The 17734-nt window shown below is 66.9% G+C and overlaps 4 protein-coding genes across 4 annotated transcripts; 1 reads left to right on the top strand and 3 right to left on the bottom strand.

The window, feature by feature from the left end:
• The first annotated feature begins 1054 nt into the window (after positions 1-1054).
• On the top strand, positions 1055-6779 carry ATXN7L3 (ataxin 7 like 3). The gene is made up of 13 exons (XM_054281743.1): positions 1055-1109; positions 2576-2682; positions 2772-2904; positions 3325-3496; positions 4031-4128; positions 4320-4342; positions 4416-4461; positions 4817-4848; positions 4960-5028; positions 5279-5322; positions 5429-5500; positions 5920-6053; positions 6322-6779. Exons 2-13 carry the CDS (start codon positions 2632-2634, stop codon positions 6471-6473), a joined length of 1026 nt encoding a protein of 341 aa, XP_054137718.1. The 5' UTR covers positions 1055-1109; positions 2576-2631; the 3' UTR covers positions 6474-6779.
• Positions 6780-8254: 1475 nt separating this feature from the next.
• TMUB2 (transmembrane and ubiquitin like domain containing 2) lies at positions 8255-10206 on the bottom strand. The gene is made up of 3 exons (XM_054281744.1): positions 10132-10206; positions 9161-9891; positions 8255-8874 (listed from the first exon to the last, which is right to left on the bottom strand). The coding sequence occupies exons 2-3, from the start codon at positions 9622-9624 to the stop codon at positions 8505-8507; spliced, it is 834 nt and encodes a 277-aa protein (XP_054137719.1). The 5' UTR covers positions 9625-9891; positions 10132-10206; the 3' UTR covers positions 8255-8504.
• A 490-nt stretch (positions 10207-10696) lies between these two features.
• On the bottom strand, positions 10697-12945 carry ASB16 (ankyrin repeat and SOCS box containing 16). Its single transcript, XM_054281736.1, has 5 exons — positions 12645-12945; positions 12048-12315; positions 11203-11695; positions 11010-11123; positions 10697-10943 (listed from the first exon to the last, which is right to left on the bottom strand). Exons 1-5 carry the CDS (start codon positions 12943-12945, stop codon positions 10758-10760), a joined length of 1362 nt encoding a protein of 453 aa, XP_054137711.1. The 3' UTR covers positions 10697-10757.
• A 130-nt stretch (positions 12946-13075) lies between these two features.
• HROB (homologous recombination factor with OB-fold) lies at positions 13076-17009 on the bottom strand. Its single transcript, XM_054281726.1, has 10 exons — positions 16947-17009; positions 16657-16707; positions 15694-16530; positions 15014-15097; positions 14759-14899; positions 14441-14549; positions 14255-14340; positions 13992-14096; positions 13691-13877; positions 13076-13575 (listed from the first exon to the last, which is right to left on the bottom strand). The coding sequence occupies exons 1-10, from the start codon at positions 16947-16949 to the stop codon at positions 13502-13504; spliced, it is 1677 nt and encodes a 558-aa protein (XP_054137701.1). The 5' UTR covers positions 16950-17009; the 3' UTR covers positions 13076-13501.
• Between the last annotated feature and the right edge of the window lie 725 nt (positions 17010-17734).

Genomic DNA, 17734 nt, shown 5'->3' with positions numbered 1-17734 from the left:
TGAGTGCATTTTGGCACTGCCACAAAATCCCGGGATCCTTTAGATGGAAGTTCTTGTGAATTACGTTAAAAAAAAAAGGCAAAAAAACACCAAAAAAAAAAAAAGATAAAAAAAAATCATCTTTTTTTTCTAATATTTAAAGAGTGTTTTTGTAGGTTTAAAAAAAAGACAAAAAAAAAAAAAGGAAAAAAAAAAAGAAAAATAATAATAATCCCGACTCGGAATTTGTACGGCTGAGCGGGACGCAGGGGTCGCGTCCCCGGTTTCCCGGTTTGCTTGGGGTTTTGGTTCTTTTTGTTTTGTTTTGTTTTGTTTATTTTTTGAGTTTTTTGGGGTTTTTTGTTTTTCCTTTTTTTTTTCTCTTTTTTTTTTTTTTTTTTGTATAATAAAGTGAAAAATAATGTTTCTGTTCTCATGTCATTACTATAAAAAAATAAAACTTTAGGAAAAAAAAAAACCGGACAAGCGTGAGGAGTGTTTTTCCTCCTTCCTGTGGGATCTCCTTTGGGGGGGTCCATTGGGGGAGGGCTCAATTTTGGGGGTTCTGTGGCGCTGGGGGTTTGCAGGGTGGGATCTGGAGGCATCCGTGGAGCTGGAATGTCACTGGGAGTTCTCAGTGGGGGATGTAGGGGTGAGGGTCGGGGGGTTCGGGGGTTCTGGGGGGATTCGGGGGGTGCGGGAGGAACTTCAGGCCCCGCCCCTCCAAGCCCCGCCCACCACATCCCCGCCCATCCTGGCTCCGCCCCATCGCCCCGCCCCGCCCCTCCCCCGTGACTCTGACGAGGCCCCGCGCGGCGGCGGCGGCTCCGGCCCCTCCCATTGGCCGCGGCCCCTGACGGCGCCTCCCCATTGGCCGGCGGCGGCGGGGCGGGGCCGGGCCGTGCGCGCGCCGGGCGCGCCGCCCCGCCCCTCCCTCACCCCCTTCACCCCCCTGGGCCGCCGCCGCCGCCGCCGGGCGGAGGCACCGCCAGGCCCGGCCCGGCCGCTCCGTCCGCTCGGCACGGCCCCGCACCGGCCCCGACCATGGCGAGTCGCCGCCGGGCCCCGCGCCGGGGCAGCGGGGGGCGCTGAGCCGGCCCCGCCCCGGCCCCGGCGGACCCTCCGCGCCGGTGAGTGACCGCCCGAGCCGCCCCTCCCGGCCCGGAGCTCCCGCCCTCGGGGCCCTGCCCGCCCGCCCGTGGGGCCCCGCCGCACCGGAGAGCGGCCTGCTGACCCCGCCCCGGGGCGCCCCGGGACCCCGCGATCCGCCCGGGATCAGCCTCGGGGCCGCCCCGCCGGTGCCCTCCCAGCCCCCGTCCCGGAGGCCCCGGGACCTTCCCGGGATCTTCAGCCTCCCCTTCCTCTTCCCCCTCCCTCGCTCTCTACCTGAAGGCCCCCAAGGCCCTCTCGGCCCCCCCAGGCCTGTGGGGAACCCCTGAGATCCCCTTCTCCTCCCTTGCCTGCCCCCCCCGATTCCTGAGAGTCCCCACAACCCTCACTGGGCCCCCCAGCCCTATGTGAGACCCCCGCGGCCCTCAGATCTCCCTTCCTCCCTCATTTTCCTGTTTTTCCATCCGCTCCCGAGAGCTCCGGGGCTCTCCCTTGTCTCCCCCAGACTCGCTAGAGACCCCCCCGAGCCGCCCCTATTCCCCCTTTCCTGTCTGTGCCCCCCACCCTCCTCTCCTGAGAGCTCCCAGCAGCACCCCTGGACCCCCAGGCCCTGAGACCCCTCATTCCCTACCCCCACCTTGATCCTGAGAGCCCCTGGGACCCTCCCTGGCCCCCCCAGCCCTATGGGAGATCCCCTGAACCCCCCATTCTCCCTCTCCCTTTTCTGCCTCAGCTTGGGGGGTGCACTGGGGGCTGAGCCAATTCCAGCCCCTGTTTCCTCTTTCTGTTGTGGAAGGAAGAAATCTCTGGATCAGCGGGATTGGGGTGTGTAGGGGGGTGTGGAGACCCCTCTTGAGTCCCCCCATCCCAGTGGCTGGGCAGAGTCCCCCCAGCTCCCCCAGTGACAATCAGGGGTTCCACTGCTCAGCCCTGATGGGTGCTGGGGGTGTCTGACCATGACTTTGGGGTCTTTAGACTCCCATTGTTTGGGAGAGAGGCCAGGCCCCATTTTGGGGGGGGCACACAGTGCTCCCCTCCCTGCCCTGTCCCCCCTCCATCTGCTGCAAGGGAGGGTGATGCAGCAAAACCCACTGGGAGGGGACAGTTTGGGGACACCCTGAGTCCCCTGTGCTCAACTACAGTCCTGAGACAATGTGGGGGTGAGGTGGGGTTCCTGAGGGGTTTGACACCTCTCTGAAGGCCAGGCATGTCCAAGGTGGCCTGAGGGGTGGGGGGACAGTGGGGGACATCCCACCCATGTCAGCCAGTGTCCCCCACTAACCTGGGGGGGGATCCATGCCAGGCTGGGGAGGGTCCTACCCAGCTGGGAGACCCCCAAGATCCCACCCACTTCACTCCTGGAGGGTTTAACCCCAGGACTGGGGGCATCCCAGGCTGTGCAGTGGGGTTCTGGCTGGGAAGGGATGGGGAGGGGTCTGCAGGTGAGGGTGGAGGTGCCAGTGAGACCCCCCCCCCGTGCCCCCAGCTCCCCCTGTCCCGTGCTATGAGCGTTCGGCGTGACTTCTCCACAAGCAGCTGCAAATGAAAATGGAGGATATGTCTTTGTCTGGCCTGGATAACAGCAAACTGGAGGTGAGCTGTCCTGTCTGGGGGGTCTGTCTGTCCCCTGGGGTGTCCGTGTGTCCCCCCTCCATCCCTAACCGCCCCCCCTGGGCCCCCAGGCCATCGCACACGAGATCTACACGGAGCTGGTGGAGGATGCCTGCCTGGGGCTGTGCTTCGAGGTGCACCGGGCAGTCAAGTGCGGCTACTTCTTCCTGGATGACACGGACCCCGACAGCATGAAGGACTTTGGTGAGCCCCCCGAGTTCCCCAGGGCTCAGGGTGACGCTGGTGACAGGGACACAGCCAGGCCCGTGCCCTCTGAGGGGATTGGTGGTCCCCACACACAGGGATTTGGGTTTGAGGGCAGCTGATGGGGATTTCTCTGAGGGGATTGGTGCTCCCCACACACAGGGATTTAGGTTTGAGGGCAGCTGATGGCCATTAAACACACAAATGTCCCACCAGCAATGACCAGAGAGGTAAATGGGGGGGCACTGACCCCCAAAATGTGGTGCTGGGGCCCTGGGGGGCACAGCTGGGCTGTGGGTGGGAGGTAGAGACCCCCTGCTTTCAGCCCTGCTGAGGCTGTGGGGAGGGTCTGGCATCCCCAGGGCCCCCCCAGAGCAGATGTGGGGTGTCAGGGCAGGGCCTGAGCGTGTCCCCCCGCAGAGATCGTGGACCAGCCGGGCGTGGACATCTTCGGGCAGGTGTACAACCAGTGGAAGAACAAGGAGTGCGTGTGCCCCAACTGCAGCCGCAGCATCGCCGCCTCGCGCTTCGCCCCGCACCTGGAGAAGTGCCTGGGCATGGGCCGCAACAGCAGCCGCATCGCCAACCGCAGGTGGGGCTGCAGCTCCGGGGAAACTGAGGCACCGGGGCCTGCCTGGGGGGGTCTCACCCCGGGGGTGCTGTGGGTTCCAGCTCTGGGGAGCCTGGGATGGGAATTCGGCCAAGTCTGGGTCGCCCCGGTCCTCGCTTTTCATGCTGGGGGTGTCCAGCTTGGTTCACCATGGAGCTCCTCTTGTTCTTCCCTGCCCCTGGAGCTCCTCTTGTTCCTCCCTGCCATTTTATCCCTCCTGGGAAAATGAGCTGGGAACCCCGGGTCCTGTGTCCCCCCTGAGTCATGTTTGTCCCCCTGAGGTGCTCTGTCCCCCCTGGCTCCTGTGTTTCCTCCTGGGTGCTCTGTCCCTCCTGGCTCCTGTGTCCCTCCTGGATGTTCTGTATTCCCTGCCTTGGTGGCTTCCAGGGACTCCTGTCTGGATCCCTGGCTGCAGGGGAGGATGGGAGGGTACCAGGGGACATGGGATGCATGCTGGGGTTCCGTGGAGGACGTGGGGCAGACCCCAGCCATGATCTCCTTCCCCTCCCCGCTCAGGATCGCGAGCAGCAACAACCTGAACAAGTCAGAGAGTGACCAGGAGGACAACGATGACATCAATGACAATGACTGGTCCTATGGCTCTGAGAAGAAAGGTAGGGAGGGGTCCTTGGTGTCCTGAGGGGTGGGGGACACATTCTGCCTGCCCCAAGGCCCCTGAATCCCGGTCCTGGGTGGGTGTGTAGGGGGAGAGCAGCCGTGGGTGGTGGGAGGCAGCAGTGGCTCTGGGCTTGGGGCTGCAGGCCCTGGAAAAGGTCAAACTTTTCCTTTCTGTCTCTCCCCACAGCAAAGAAGAGGAAGTCGGATAAGGTGAGGGGTGCAGGGAAGGGTGGGGGGCGCGGGGAGGACACAGGACACCCCCAACACCCCCCTCTCGTTGCAGAACCCCAACTCACCCCGCAGGTCCAAGTCCCTGAAACACAAAAATGGTGAGGGGGCGGGGCTTACAATGGGGGCGGGGACTCACACCTTTGGGGTGGGGCTAAAATGGGGCGGGGCTCACACCTTTGGGGTGGGGCCAAAATGGGGAGGGGCTCACACCTTTGGGGTGGGGCTAAAAATGGGGAGGGGCTCACACCTTTGGGGTGGGGCTAAAAATGGGGAGGGGCTCACACCTTTGGGGCGGGGCTTGCAGGGGCTGGGCACATGTAGGGGTGGGGTATTTGGGGTGGGTGGGGCAGCTGCAGTGGGTGGGGGGGGTGGACCTCTCCTTGGCTGTGGGAGGGGACCCTGGGGGTCCCAGGCTGGGGGCAGGACCCCCCCCTCACCTTTCCTCCCTCCCAGGTGAGATTGGCGGGAACCCCGACCCCTTCAAGGTGAGCCTGGGATGGGGGAGATGGCTGCCAGTCCCTGCTGTGCCTCCCCAGGGGCTGAATTGCCCCCCAGGAGGGTCCCCCCAGGCCTGAGCCTGCTCTCTGCCCCCCCAGTACAGCAACTCAGCTGGCATCAACTACGAGACGCTGGGCCCCGAGGAGCTGCGGACGCTGCTCACCACGGTGAGGGGATGGGACAGGGACAGGGACAGGGGGGCTCCACAGGGGATGGCACCCCGGGGATCTCTCCCAGCCAGGCTCCATCCCACTGGGGCTGGTTTCCAGGCTGGGAATGGGGACCTGCAGCAGGTCCTGATCGTGGGGTGGTGGCTGCTTTGTCTGGGCCTCAGCACTGGGAGGCTGTGGTGGTGCAGCACAGCCCTGGGGTCACTCACCTGTCCCCCCCAAACTCACCTGTCCCTTCCCTCCCCAGCAATGCGGGGTCATCTCCGAACACACCAAGAAGATGTGCACCAGGTGAGGGCGGCCCTGCTCACTCTGGGGGGCTTCCCCAGGGTCCCCAATATTCCCACAACCCACGGGAGGGGGGAAGGCCCAGCTCAGCGCCGTGTCTCACCCCCAGGTCCCTGCGGTGTCCCCAGCACACGGATGAGCAGCGCAGGGCAGTCCGGGTTTACCTCCTTGGGCCCTCTGCGTAAGTGGCTGCACATCGGGGTCCCCAGGGTCTGGGGTCACTGTGCAACAGGGACTGGGGGGCTGCACGGGGTGCTCAGGTGGCTCTGGGGACAGGGACAGCCCTGGGGAGGCCTGCAGGGGGTGGGAGCCCAGGGCTGGGCTTGGGATTTGCAGCCCAGCAGGGTGGTGAGGGCTGGGCTGAGCCTCTGGGGAATGCCATCCCCCTGGCATTGGGGGGCTCTGTCCCCTCCTGCCCTGTGTCACACCTGTGCCCAGGTCCCTGTCCCTGGGGAATGCCATCCCCCTGGCATTGGGGGGGCTCTGTCCCCTCCTGCCCTGTGTCACACCTGTGCCCAGGTCCCTGCCCCTGGGGAATGCCATCCCCCTGGCATTGGGGGGGCTCTGTCCCCTCCTGCCCTGTGTCACACCTGTGCCCAGGTCCCTGCCCGAGGCCGAGGGCGGCGTGGAGAACGACAGCTTCGAGGTGGCCGAGAGCCAGGCCCTGATGAGCCGCCTGCAGTGGGACGGCTCCTCCGACATCTCCCCCTCCGACTCGGCCTCCTCCAAAGCCAGTGAGTGTTCAGGGGCTGGGGGGCAAATCCTGGGGCTCAGACCCCTCTGAGGGGGCAAACCCGGCTGTTCTGGCACGTCCCCAGTACAAGAGAGGTTGAACAGATCATGGCTCCAAAGCCTGGAGCACCTTGTCCTCCACTTGGGAGGGGCAGGAACATTTTGGGGTACATTTTCTTGGGTATTGACCAGAGTTGGGCATCACCCACTCCGTTTTAGGGCTCATCTCCTCCCTGACACCCCCCTTTGTTCCCTTCCTCCCCTCCCCAGGTACAAACAACTCCGAGTCCCGCAAGACCAAGAAGAAGAAGCCGCACCTGGGGCTGGTGAGCGGCGCCCCAGGGCTCGGCTCCAGCAAGAAGAAGAAGCCCAAGCCCCCCGCCCCCCACACCCCCAGCATCTACGACGACATCAACAACTGAGCCCCGCCGAGCTGGGGAGGGGCAGGACGGACAGAGGGACGGACAGGGGCCAGGACAGCCCCCAGGCACCCCCCGGGCCGGACACAACGTGGGTACCGGGGCACAGAGGACTCAGCTGTCGCTGGAGTGGGGCTGGATTTGGGGAGCCCCCGTTAGTGCCCCCCTTCCTCCCCCCTGCCCCGGTGCCTCTATTTATTCTGTGACAGTTTTTGTACCTGGGGCTCCTGTTGGGGGTCGCCCTCAGACATGGGGGTACAGCCCCCCTTTCCCTCCCTCCCAGCACCCCCAAAGCCAGCTGTGCCCCCCACACCCGCTCCTCACTCACCCCACTGGGGTGGGGGGCACCTGGACACTCTGGGCCTGGGTCAGGGGGTGGTGAATCCCCCTGCCCTGGGCTGGCACTCGCCGGTCGGGCTGGCTCAGGAGGGGGGGTCACACTCAGAGGACAAGGGAGCACCCCGTCACCCCCAGATCTGTTCAGCTGTGCCTGCATTTGGCTGTTGGGGGTCCCGAGGGCCTGGCAGTGCCCACACAGGGGGTTACAGGGGGCTGCATGCTGCATCCTTCACGTTTGGGGCTGTTCAGGGGTGGGTCTGGGGGTGGGGGGAGCTGCTGTGACCATCCCTGTGCCAAACTGTTTGGGGAGGGGGCACCCCAACCTGCCAGAGTGGAGCTGGGAATGGAGCAGAACTGGGGGGCAAGCCCAGCCCAGCCTCAGTGCAGAGCCCCCCACTCCTGGTGTCCCCAGGGCAGCTCTGCGTGCCCTCCACGCCTGCCTGGGGACCTGCTGCTGCACTCGGGGGGTCGGTGGGGACCCCCACAGCTCTGGCAGGTGTTTGCACCCCCCACAGGCTCTGCTGTTGTTTGGGGGGCCGGGACCAGCGCCCCGCTGTGCGGGCCGGGGGGGGACAGGTCCCTCTGGCTGGATCCAGCTCACCCCTGCCCTGGGATCCCCTCCTTCCCTGCAGCTTTGTCCATCCCAGGGGCTGTGCTGGGGACAGGCTTGGCTCCATCCCCTCTGCTGTCCCCCCATGGCTGTCTGACCCCCGTCCTCTCGCTGGGATCACACATTATGGTGCTCTGACTCTGGATTCACTATTTGTTTTCAAACTGCTGCTAAAGGCTGGGCTGGGGGGGGGGGTCCTGCAGAGCCCTGGGCACCTCAGAACGCTGCAGCCCCCCCTGCATGGGGACCCCCGTGTGCTCCCTCCTGCTGCAGCTTTGGGGCTGGGCCGGTCTGGCCACCGGGGCATGCCAAGCTGGCCTTTGTGTGCCCCGGGGCCTGAGCACGGGGCTGTGGGCGCCCAAAAACACGGGGAACCACCCCAAACTGCCTGGGGGGGGGGGCATGGCGAGCTGGGGCTGTGTGGGGGAGGCAGCCTGAGCCCCTTCCCCTGCAGGAGAGGCGCTGCAATTTGGGGTCCAAGGGGTGCAGTGGGGTTTGGGGGGCTCAGATTGTGCCCTGTGACCCCCCCCGGTCGGTGTCCTCACCCCCCCCCCCCCGGTGTTTCTGCGTGTCCCCCCCGCAGGGGAACTGAGCCCTTGTGAGGTCTGTGTGTCCCGTGAGTGGGTTGTGGCTGCCCCTGTAAATAAAACTGCATCTTGACTTGGTATCCCTGGCATTAATTACAGCTCCTTAATTAACAGGACCTTTACCCCTCCCATCCATCTCCCCCCACTCCGTTCACCACGGGTGGGGCCGGATTTGTTTTTATGCCCCCCAGAAGTGTGGGTGGGTAGGAGAGAGCAGCCCCAGGGCAGGAAGGCAAGCACTGACTGGGGTGACTTGACACCCTTTATTTGCATTAAAAAGTCCTTGGGAAGAAGCCACGGCCCGTTCCGGTGCTGTCCCACTCCCCGGAGCTGGGGTTGGGGTGGGAGCAGCGGGGTTTGAGGGGGGCACAGCCCCTTTTTGGGGGGTAAAGTCCGGCAGCAAGGCTGGCACGTACACGCTGAGCCGCCACCGCGCTGGCTCCGGCCACAGAGCAGGGACAGCGGCGACACCGCGGTGCCTCCCCAGCCCCTTCCCCCTCAGCCCGCCTGTCCGTACAGCCCGAAGGCCAGGAAGGTGACGAGCACGGTGACACCGATCAGCGACACGGTGGCCGGCGCCGTGAAGAGCTGCCGGTAGTTGATGCGGAAATACCAGCCCAGCGCCAGCACCACCATCACCGTGGGCACCATGAGCGTGCCCCCGCCCAGCGGCAGCGCCGGGGCCGCGGGGCCGGCGGGGCCGGGCTCGGGCAGCGCGGGGGCGGCCGCGCCGGTGCCCCGGCAGCGCTGGCAGTGGATGACACAGTTGTCGGTGATGCGCAGCGAGCGCAGCGTGCGCGCCTGGTCCTGCAGCAGCTGCCCGCGGTAGATGAGCTTCATCTGGCTCTCCTGGCCCGGGAAGTATTTGCTGCGGGACGAGGGAGGCTTGGAGGCGGCAGAGAGGGGCTCGGGGACCCCCACCCGGGATAGGAACCCCCCCACATGGACACAATCCGGGATGGGGACCCCCGCACTGTGTAACGGGGAGGGGACAGCCACGGCACTGCCACCGCGCCGCCGCCGCCTCTTTCAAACGCGCCGTTTCAAAGCCCACGGGGTATTTTCGGCACAACGGGAGGGATCAAAGCCCGCCCCGGCCCGCGGGAGGGAGGGGGCGGTTTGCACCGGGAGGGGGCTGCTCACCCGGGCCTCACCTCTTGAGAATCCCCACGGTGTCCTCGGGCCGCGCCACCGCCACCTCCTCGGTGTCGTTGAGGAACTTGAGGCGGATCTTGATGAGGCCGGGACAGGCGTTCCCCGCCCCGGTGGCACCGGGCTCGGTGTCCGGCAGCTGCTCCCGGCCGGGACCGGCACCGGGGCCGCTCCCGCTGTCCGCCCGCGCCGCCGCCCCCCGTTCCTCCTCCGCTTTCTCCTCCGCGCTCTCTGCGCTGCCGGGGGGCTCCGGGGCCTCGGCCGCCCCCGCGGTGCCCGCGTAGGGCGGGAGGGGCCCGAGGCGGATGACGGCCGCGTCCCCGGTGCCCAGGAGCTGCCCGCTGCCCTCGGCCACGTACGTGGACAGCCAGGCCAGCACCAGCGCCAGCGCCAGCACGGCCAGCCCGGCCACCAGCGTCACCTCGTCCCCCACGCCCGGGATGAGCGGGGCGGCCGGGGGCTCCATCTCCGCCACCCCCGAGCGGTTCCCGGTGTGACCGAGCTGTGCCCCGGCGCTGCCTCCGGGCTCAGAACAGACACCGGGGCTGCTGCTCCCGGTGCCCGGAGGCCGCAGGGACGGGAGCTCCTCGCTGCGGGTTTTCCTCCTCGCTCCCGAGACGCCGAAGCGGCAGCGCTGCGCTCACCTCACCGGGCCCGGTGGAGGCTCCCGGGGGTCCCGGAGGGTCCCGCAGCCCCTCGGTGCCCAGCGGGGCAGGGTCAGGCCATCCCCGACCTGCACGGAGCAGAGCGATGCGGTCAGCGGGGCCCGGGCGCGGCGGGGCGGGAGGAACCGGGGGTGTCCCTGCCCGTCCCCGGGGGTCCCGGTGTGTCCCTTCCGGTCCCCGTGTATCCCGAGGGTGCCGGTGTGTCCCTGCCATTCCCGGCCATCCCGGGGGTGCCGGTGTGTCCCTGTCGGTCCCGGGGTGTCCCCGCCATCCCCGGGGGGTCCCGGTACCCCCCCCCCCCCACTCACCGCCTCCCGCCGCCGCCGCCCGCGCCGGAAGCGCCACGTCACAGCGCGCCGCCGCTAGGGGGCGGGACGGGCCGGTGGGCGCGCGGGGTTACGTCACGGCCGCGCCCAGTGGGCGTGGTAAATAGGGGCGGAGCCAGTTTGACTCACCCCTACGTGGGCGGGGCTATAAAGTGGGCGGGACTATGACGGGAGGCGGGGTTTGTTGGGGCGGAGTCGCGGCGGGGCGGGGTCTCGGGAGCACCGTGAGAACCCACAGGGCCTGACGGGGACCGGACCCCCCCGGCCGCGCTGTCACCCCCACCACAGTCTCCGTGTCCTCCAGGGCCCGTCTGTCCCCTCCCTGCCACCTGTGACCCACTGGCTCTGTCCCTGCTCATTCTCTGTCCCCACAGTCCCCTGTCCCCACTCATCCCCTGTCCCTCTCGTCCACTCTCCCCCCATTCCCTGTCTCCCCTTATCCCCTGTCCCCACAGTCCCCTGTCCCCACAGCAGCCGCCATTGCCCACCCTGCTCCCACAGGGACAAAGACGCCTCAAGGGCCACCTCTGCCATGTCCTTTATTGACACCAGTGCACGGGGAGCAAGGGGACATGGAGGGGACTCCAGTGGGGACACACAGAGCGCCCTCAGGAAATGAGCCCCTCGATGGGCAGCTGGAGGTAGCGGCGCAGGGGGGGTGGCAGTGCCAGCCTGGGCACGGCGGCGCGGCAGCGGGCGCCCAGGTGACGCCGGATGGCCACACGTGCCAGGTGCTGCAGCCGCCGCGGCCGACCCGCCATGCGCACGGCCGAGGCATAGAACTCCTGGTGCTCCTGTGGGGGGACAGGGGCTCAGTGGGGTGGCTGGGGACACGGGGACACCCCAGGACACCCCATTACCTCCCAGAGCTCGGGGGGCACGGCCTCCACCCAGCCGTCGGCGGGGGGCACGCGGTCGTAGGCGTTGAGCATCACCTCCAGCGCCGGCGGGTGCTGGCAGCACAGCCTGAGCATCTGCCAGCAGAGCCGTGTCACCGGGCGGGGTGCCACCACCAGTGCCACCTCCCCGTGCCCCCGTCACCCCCTGCCCCACCTTGGGGTGCGCGGGGAGGGCTCCGTGGTCCAGCAGCAGGGTGAGGGTCTCCTCGGGGCGCTGCTGGCGGTACTCGCGCACGGCGCGCAGGGCGCAGTCCATGGGGGTGTCCCCGGCGCCGTTGGGGACGGTGGCGTCGGCGCCGTGGCGCAGCAGCAGCCGGGCCATGGCGGGGTGCCCGTTGGCACAGGCGTTGTGCAGCGGCGTGTGGCCCTTGCGCCCCGCGGCCCCGGGCTCGGCGCCGGCCTCCAGCAGCCGCTCGGCCACGCGCAGGAAGCGCTCCGAGTCCTCGGGGCGCTCGGCCGCCGCCGCCGCCGCGTTCAGGGGGGTCTCGCCCTGGTGGGTGCGCACGGAGGGGTCGGCGCCGTGGTGCAGGTACAGCTCCACGTGGGCCACCAGCCCCTGGCGCGCCGCCACGTGCAGCGCTGTCACCTGGCGGTCACGGGTGCCCAGGTTCACCTGCGCCCCGTGCGCCAGCAGCAGCTCCGCACACCTGGAGATAGGGTGGGAAGGGTGAGGGGACACTTTGGCAACCATGGGACACAACCAGGACGTGCCCATGGTTCCCGTGGGACATCCCTAGGGACAGCCTCAGAACATACTGGAGAGGCCTGTCACCCATGAGACACCCCCAGGGACACCCTGGAGAGATCTGTCACCCATAGGATGCTCCCAAGGACACCCCAGGGACCCTCCCAGGACACCCCACAGGCCCCTGGCTCCCAGATTAGGTGGGTGGGGCAGAAGTGAGGATTTCATGGGCGGGGCCTCTCATGCAGATGAGCTCCACCCTGGTCCGCAGGTGATCCCATACCTTAGGCTGTGGGGCGCAGGTGAGCTCGTACCTGAGGCTGTGGGGCGCCGTGCAGAGGTGCAGCGGGGCCGAGCCGTCGGCGCTCAGCACGTTGGGGTCGGCGCCGAAGGCCAGGAGCAGGCGGGCGCAGTTGGGGTGGGGGGCGGCCGCGCTGTCGTGCAGGGGGGCTCTGCCGCCCACCACGGCGTCCACGGCCGCGCCCCGCAGCAGCAGGTGCCGGGCACAGTCCTCGTAGCCGCGGGCGGCGGCGATGCGCAGGGCGGAGGTGTGCTGCCGGCGGGGGCTCAGCACCCACAGCCCTGCGGGGTCACACCGGAGAGCAGCTGGAGCCCCCTGACCCGCACCCACCCACCCACAGCCCTGCGGGGTCACACCGGAGAGCAGCTGGAGCCCCCTGACCCGCACCCACCCACCCACAGCCCTGCCGGAGTGGGGGGAGCAGGGGGGCACCGTGGGGCTGCCCTGCGTGGGGCACTCACCCCGCTCCAGGCTCCCCACTCCCCCACAAACCCTGCTCCCCCCTGCCCACCTGGAGCTGCACCCCTTTCCTGGCCCCCCCACCTGTTTTGCAGGGGGAACGGGAGGGAAAGGAGAAGGGAGAAGAAAGGAAGGACCCCCGGCCCCGTACCCTGCTCCGGTGACCACACCAGCTCCTCGCTGACCGTCTCCAGCACCACATTGGCCGTGGCCTCGTCCCTGAAGATGCTCTGCACGCGGCGCAGGTCCCCGGCGTAGAGCGCGTTGTGCACGGCGGGGTCGCGGCAGACCTGGCGCCTCCGGGGGGGGCTCGGGGGGGTCGCGGGCGGGAGGCGGCGCTCGGTGGATCCCCGGGCCAGCGCCCGGCGCCGATCGTCCCGCTCCAGCAGCTCCCGCTGCAGCCGCAGCGAGCGCAGCGCCGACGGGCTGAAGGCGAACGACTCGTGGGCCATGGGGAGCCCCGCGGGGCAGGGGAGGCTCCGGGGACAGCGAGCGCTGCCCTGAGCCTCGGGGGGGGGGTTATAAATAGGGCTGTGCCCCACACACGGATGTGGAATCAAATCCCGGAGCCAGGGCCCTATAAATAACTCGTGGTGGTAAACAGAGTCACGGGGTGCGGGGCGGTTTAACCTGTTGGTGGGTGCGAGGTGGGGGTGTCCCATGGGGAGGGATCTGAGGTGGGGATGTCCCATGGGGAGGGATGTGGGGACCCCCACCAGTCCTGTGGGGCTGTGAGACCCTCGGGAACGGCTCCTCCCAGCCAGGGAAGGGACAGAGGGGTGACACACGAGGACACAGGTGATGCAGAAACAAAACAGCCCTTTAATGCAGGTTTGGGAGAGAGAGGGGCCCCTGTGCCCCAGGATTGGGGACAGTGCTGAGGACACTTCCCCTGGGCCTCCCCAGCTCTCAGCTCCACCACAAACAGCACGGACAGGCAGAGGGACGAGCAGGTGGGTGGGTGGCAGGTGTGTCACTGCTCCTCGGCACTGTCACCCTCTGCTGGGCTCAGCCACAGTCAACCTGAGCTGCGGCTGAGAAGAAATCCTCGGGCAGCTCCCCCAGGAGCCCGTCCAGGTCATCTGCAGGGCACAGCAGGACGTGAGTTTTGTGTGAGGGTGGAATTGCTCAGGTTGGGAACCTGCTCTCCACAGGACACGGAGCTTTTCCTCCCCTCCCAGAGTGGGTCTGACTCACCCATGTCACATCCATCAGCTCCCGCTGGCTCTTCCCAGCTGGGATCAGAGCTCGGTGGGCACAGGGAGAAGCCCCCAGGACGCTGCTCTGCACTGTGCCCACTTGTCCTCGACTGTCCCCAGTCCTCAGGGACACCCCGGGTGGGCTGTGCAGGGGGGTCTGGGGCCGGCTCAGCCTGGGCAGGGACCTGCAAAACCCAGTGGGGGTGAATTATTGGGGGATTCATCCAGCCCTCCCCCTTCTCTCGGGGGTCCCCATAGCCCAGACGCCCCTGGGGGTCCCAACAGTGCCCCCTCCTCACCTGCCGGGGGGAGCAGCCCTCGGGCTCAGGTGGGAAGATCCTGAGGAGGTTGGTGGGGGTCACGTTGAGGTAGTGGTTGCGGTGGGAGGGGGAGAAGACCCCGACCTGCAGAGAGGGCAGAGACAGCTCCTGGATAAACCCCCCGAATTACAGGGCCCCATTTATGGAAATCTTAAGAAATGAAGGGTGAAATTTTAGCAAGAGTTGAGAAAAATCCTGAGGTGAAAAACTGTGGGAGATCCTTTTCTTGTATTTGTCCTCACCTGCCTCAGGAGCAGCACGGAGCCGGCCCGGAGCTCGCTCTGCCTCTGCTCCAGCAGCAGCCGGTGCACGGTGCCCTGCATCTCCCCTGGCAACGAGGATGGCATCCCTGAGCCCTGGGGGCGACGGGCAGAGCCCCAGCGGGCACAGGAACTGCGGGGGCACGGGTACCGTGGGGGCACACTCACCTGTGGGGTCCCGGAACACGGCGCCAGCTCCAGCGCTGCTCCTGGTCAGGGTTTTGATCATCACAGCCATGCTGGGGACTTTGTTTTTGGGGAGCTGCTTCAGGGCTGCCTGCACAGCACAACGGGGATTTTGGGGTGACCTTGGGCAGGCCTGGGAGTTGAACCCCGTGTGGGGTATCCCAGGATTCTACAGCCCTCATCACCCATGGGATGTGGATGTCTGTGCCCGGCTCAGCTCAGCCCCCTCCCCAGAGGTTCCCAGCCCTACAAGCAGCTCTGAGGGGCGAGGGAAGAGCAGGAATCTTGGGCCGCCCTCACCTTGCGGAGCACCATGACCACGCTGTAGGTGTGGAGGAAGCAGCTGGGGTCCCTCTCATCCAGCCCCAGCTCCGTTTTCATGGCCAGCCAGGGCCCCTTCCCGAAATCCTCCTCGGTGGGCAGCGGGGAGCTGGACAGCGCCTGGGGTCAGGGACATCCATGGTGACAGAGCCCCAGGGGCTCCCTCTCAGCCAGCGTCCCACTGGGGGATTCCCACTGGGGTCTGCCCGAGCAGGGGTGGGATGGGGGGGTTACCTGAGCCCGCGGCTTCGCCACAGCCCCGTGAGCAGGAGTCTGGGGAGCCGACACCAGGATCTCCTCCAGCAGCTTCCCCGAGTGCTTGTGGGGCAGGGAGAGATGTCCAGGGATCTGCCTGGCTTCATCAGCTGCTCCCATCCCAGCCCAACCCACATCCAACTCCCATTTCTGTCCTATTCCAACCTATTGCATTCCTGATCCCATCCCCATCCCATCCTTCCCTATCTCCATCCCATCCTTACCCAGTTCCCAAGCTGTCCCCATACTCATCCCATCCTCACCCCATTCCCATGCTTTCCAGATCCCCATCCCATCCTTACCCAGTCCCCATGATGTCCCCCTCCCATCCCAACTCACATCCCACTCCCATTTCTGTCCTATTCCAACCCACTGCATTCCTGTCCCCATCTCCATCTCATCCTCACCCGGTTCCCATCCCCATCCCATCCTTACCCAGTTCCCATGCTGTCCCTGTCTCCATCCCCACCCCATCCCATCCCGATCCCCATCCCCATCCCCATCCCATCCCCATCCCCATCCCCATCCCATTCCCATGCTGTTCCCATCCCATCCTCACCCAGTCCCCACACTGTCCCCATCCTCACCCCATTCCCACACCATCCCCATCCCCACCCAACCCCATCCCTGCCCGGTCTCCCCCACCCCGTGCCCCCCACCTGCTGGGGCAGGATCCCGGCGGGCCCTGGGAAGCGCCGGCTCTCCCTGCGCCCGGGGGCTCGGGGGGGTCCCCGGGGGGCTTTGCTGGCCGCTGTCACCAGCTGCACCAGGTGGTTGGTGACCACGGGGGCGCTGGGGGGGCCGGGAGCGTTGGGAGACACTGAGGGGTTCGGGAAGCTGGGGGGGCCTGAGGGGGGTTTGGGGGGCAGCCGGGGCTGGGGGCAGCTCTGTGCTGGGGGGGTCCAGGGTGCTGAGGGGCTGCTCCTTGCTAGGGGGGCTTGGACGGGCCTCAGGCACGGAGCCCCCGGAGCAGGGATGGAGCCTCCAGAGCTTCCCGTGGAAATGGGGGGTCTGGGGGTGCAGGCACCGGCCGCGCTGGGCCGCAGCACCAGTTTGGGGCTGGCGAGGGGGCTCTGCCTGTCCTGCATCCCCCCGGAACCAGGGATCAGCTCCTCTCCCACCCTGAGCTTTTTGGGGACCCCACATTCCTGAGCGTTCTCCTTCCCTGGGCACTTCCATGGCGGCTTCTTGCAGTGCTCAGGGGGCACCGGGGCAGTGCCAGCCCCCAGGGGCACCTCGGGACCCTCCAGCTCCCTGCAGGCCGCCAGGAAAAGGTCATTGTCCAGCTCATCTTGGGGGGCTGCCCCCCGAGATGGGGGGCCCTGGAATCCCACGGGATGCTCGCCCTGCCCTGCGAGGGGCCGGAGAGTGGGGGCTTTACTGGGATGGGGGTTACTGGGATGGGGTTCACTGGGAAGAACCGGGACGACGCTGGATGAGGAATGCCCGGGGGTCACAAACTGGTTCTCTGCATCTTCCACAGCGGAGAGGAAATCCTGTGAAAATAAACAGCGGGAATTCAAACGGCTCCGTGCGTTCCCCAGATTCTCCCGGGCTCAGCAGCTCGCTCAGCCCGGGCACAGCGCACCTCGGGGGGGCCCAGGCCATTGGGGGTCCCTCACCTCATCCTCCAGCTCCCCGTCGGTCCCAAAAAGCTTCTGCAAGTGGCAGGACTGTGGGATAAAGGCAGGAACGGGGTTGTGAGGGACATACAGGCTGGGGGGACCGGGGTGGTCCCGGAGGTTCCGCCGTGGGACGCTCGGGGGCCCCGGAAAGGCCTCACAGGCCCCGAGGGGACCGCGGATCGGCCCCCCCGTCACCGCGCGGGGCCCGCAGAGATCCCTTTGTGGGGACCCTCCGTGGGGACCCCAGATCACCCCCAGAACCGGCTCCGTCCCCCCGGCCCCGTTACCATGGCAGCGCCGCGACCCCGGCCCGGCCCCGGAGGCGGAAGCGGCGGGGCCGGGACTCGAACCCGCGGTCCCCGGGGAAGGGGCGGAACTTCCCCTGCGGCACCGGGCGCCCCCTGGCGGCGGGCAGGAGGCGCGGTCGCGCCCCTTAAAGGGCCACGCACCCCTTTTCCCCGTGCGTGTCACATGTGCACACGCGTGTGTCCCGCGTCACCCGGCCGAGCCCCGCGGCGCCGCCGGTGACTCAGCGCGGCCCCGACCCGGTGTGATTCATCCCGCACGTCTCCGTGGTACGGGCTAAATGACCCCCCCCAACCCGGGCCTGCTACACCCGCACGCGTGCGTGGACAAGGCCACAGGCGTGTGTGTGTGTGTGCATGTGTGTCCTGCACACGCGTGTCTACGTGTGCCCCGTGTCCCGTGAGTGTGGCAGGCTGACGTGCAGCTGCACACAGAGCACGCGTGTGCCCTGCGGAGCGTTTCCCGCCTGGCCTGTGGCACGTGTGTGTGTGTGCAGCATGGCCTGTCACCTGTCACACACCCGGGTGTGCCCTGGCACGCTCACACTCACTCACATTCCCATGCTGCTACATGCTCATTCACACACCTGCGTGCCCTTGCACGCACACAGTCACACGAAGATGTTACACGCTGATTCACACACCGACACCGCCTAACGCTCACTCGCTGCGCGGCCCCTTTAAGGCCCGGACAGGCTCCGCCCCTCGTTAGGCGCCGCCCCTTTAAGGGGGGAGGGGCTCCGCGCGCGCGGGGCTATTTTTAGCGCTGG

The sequence above is a fragment of the Melozone crissalis genome, unplaced genomic scaffold, assembly GCF_028551555.1.
Source record: "Melozone crissalis strain CALT ecotype California unplaced genomic scaffold, PUWL_Pcris_2 ptg000032l_1, whole genome shotgun sequence".
Lineage (NCBI taxonomy): Eukaryota > Metazoa > Chordata > Aves > Passeriformes > Passerellidae > Melozone > Melozone crissalis.
This window is presented reverse-complemented; position numbering and strand designations above follow the sequence as displayed.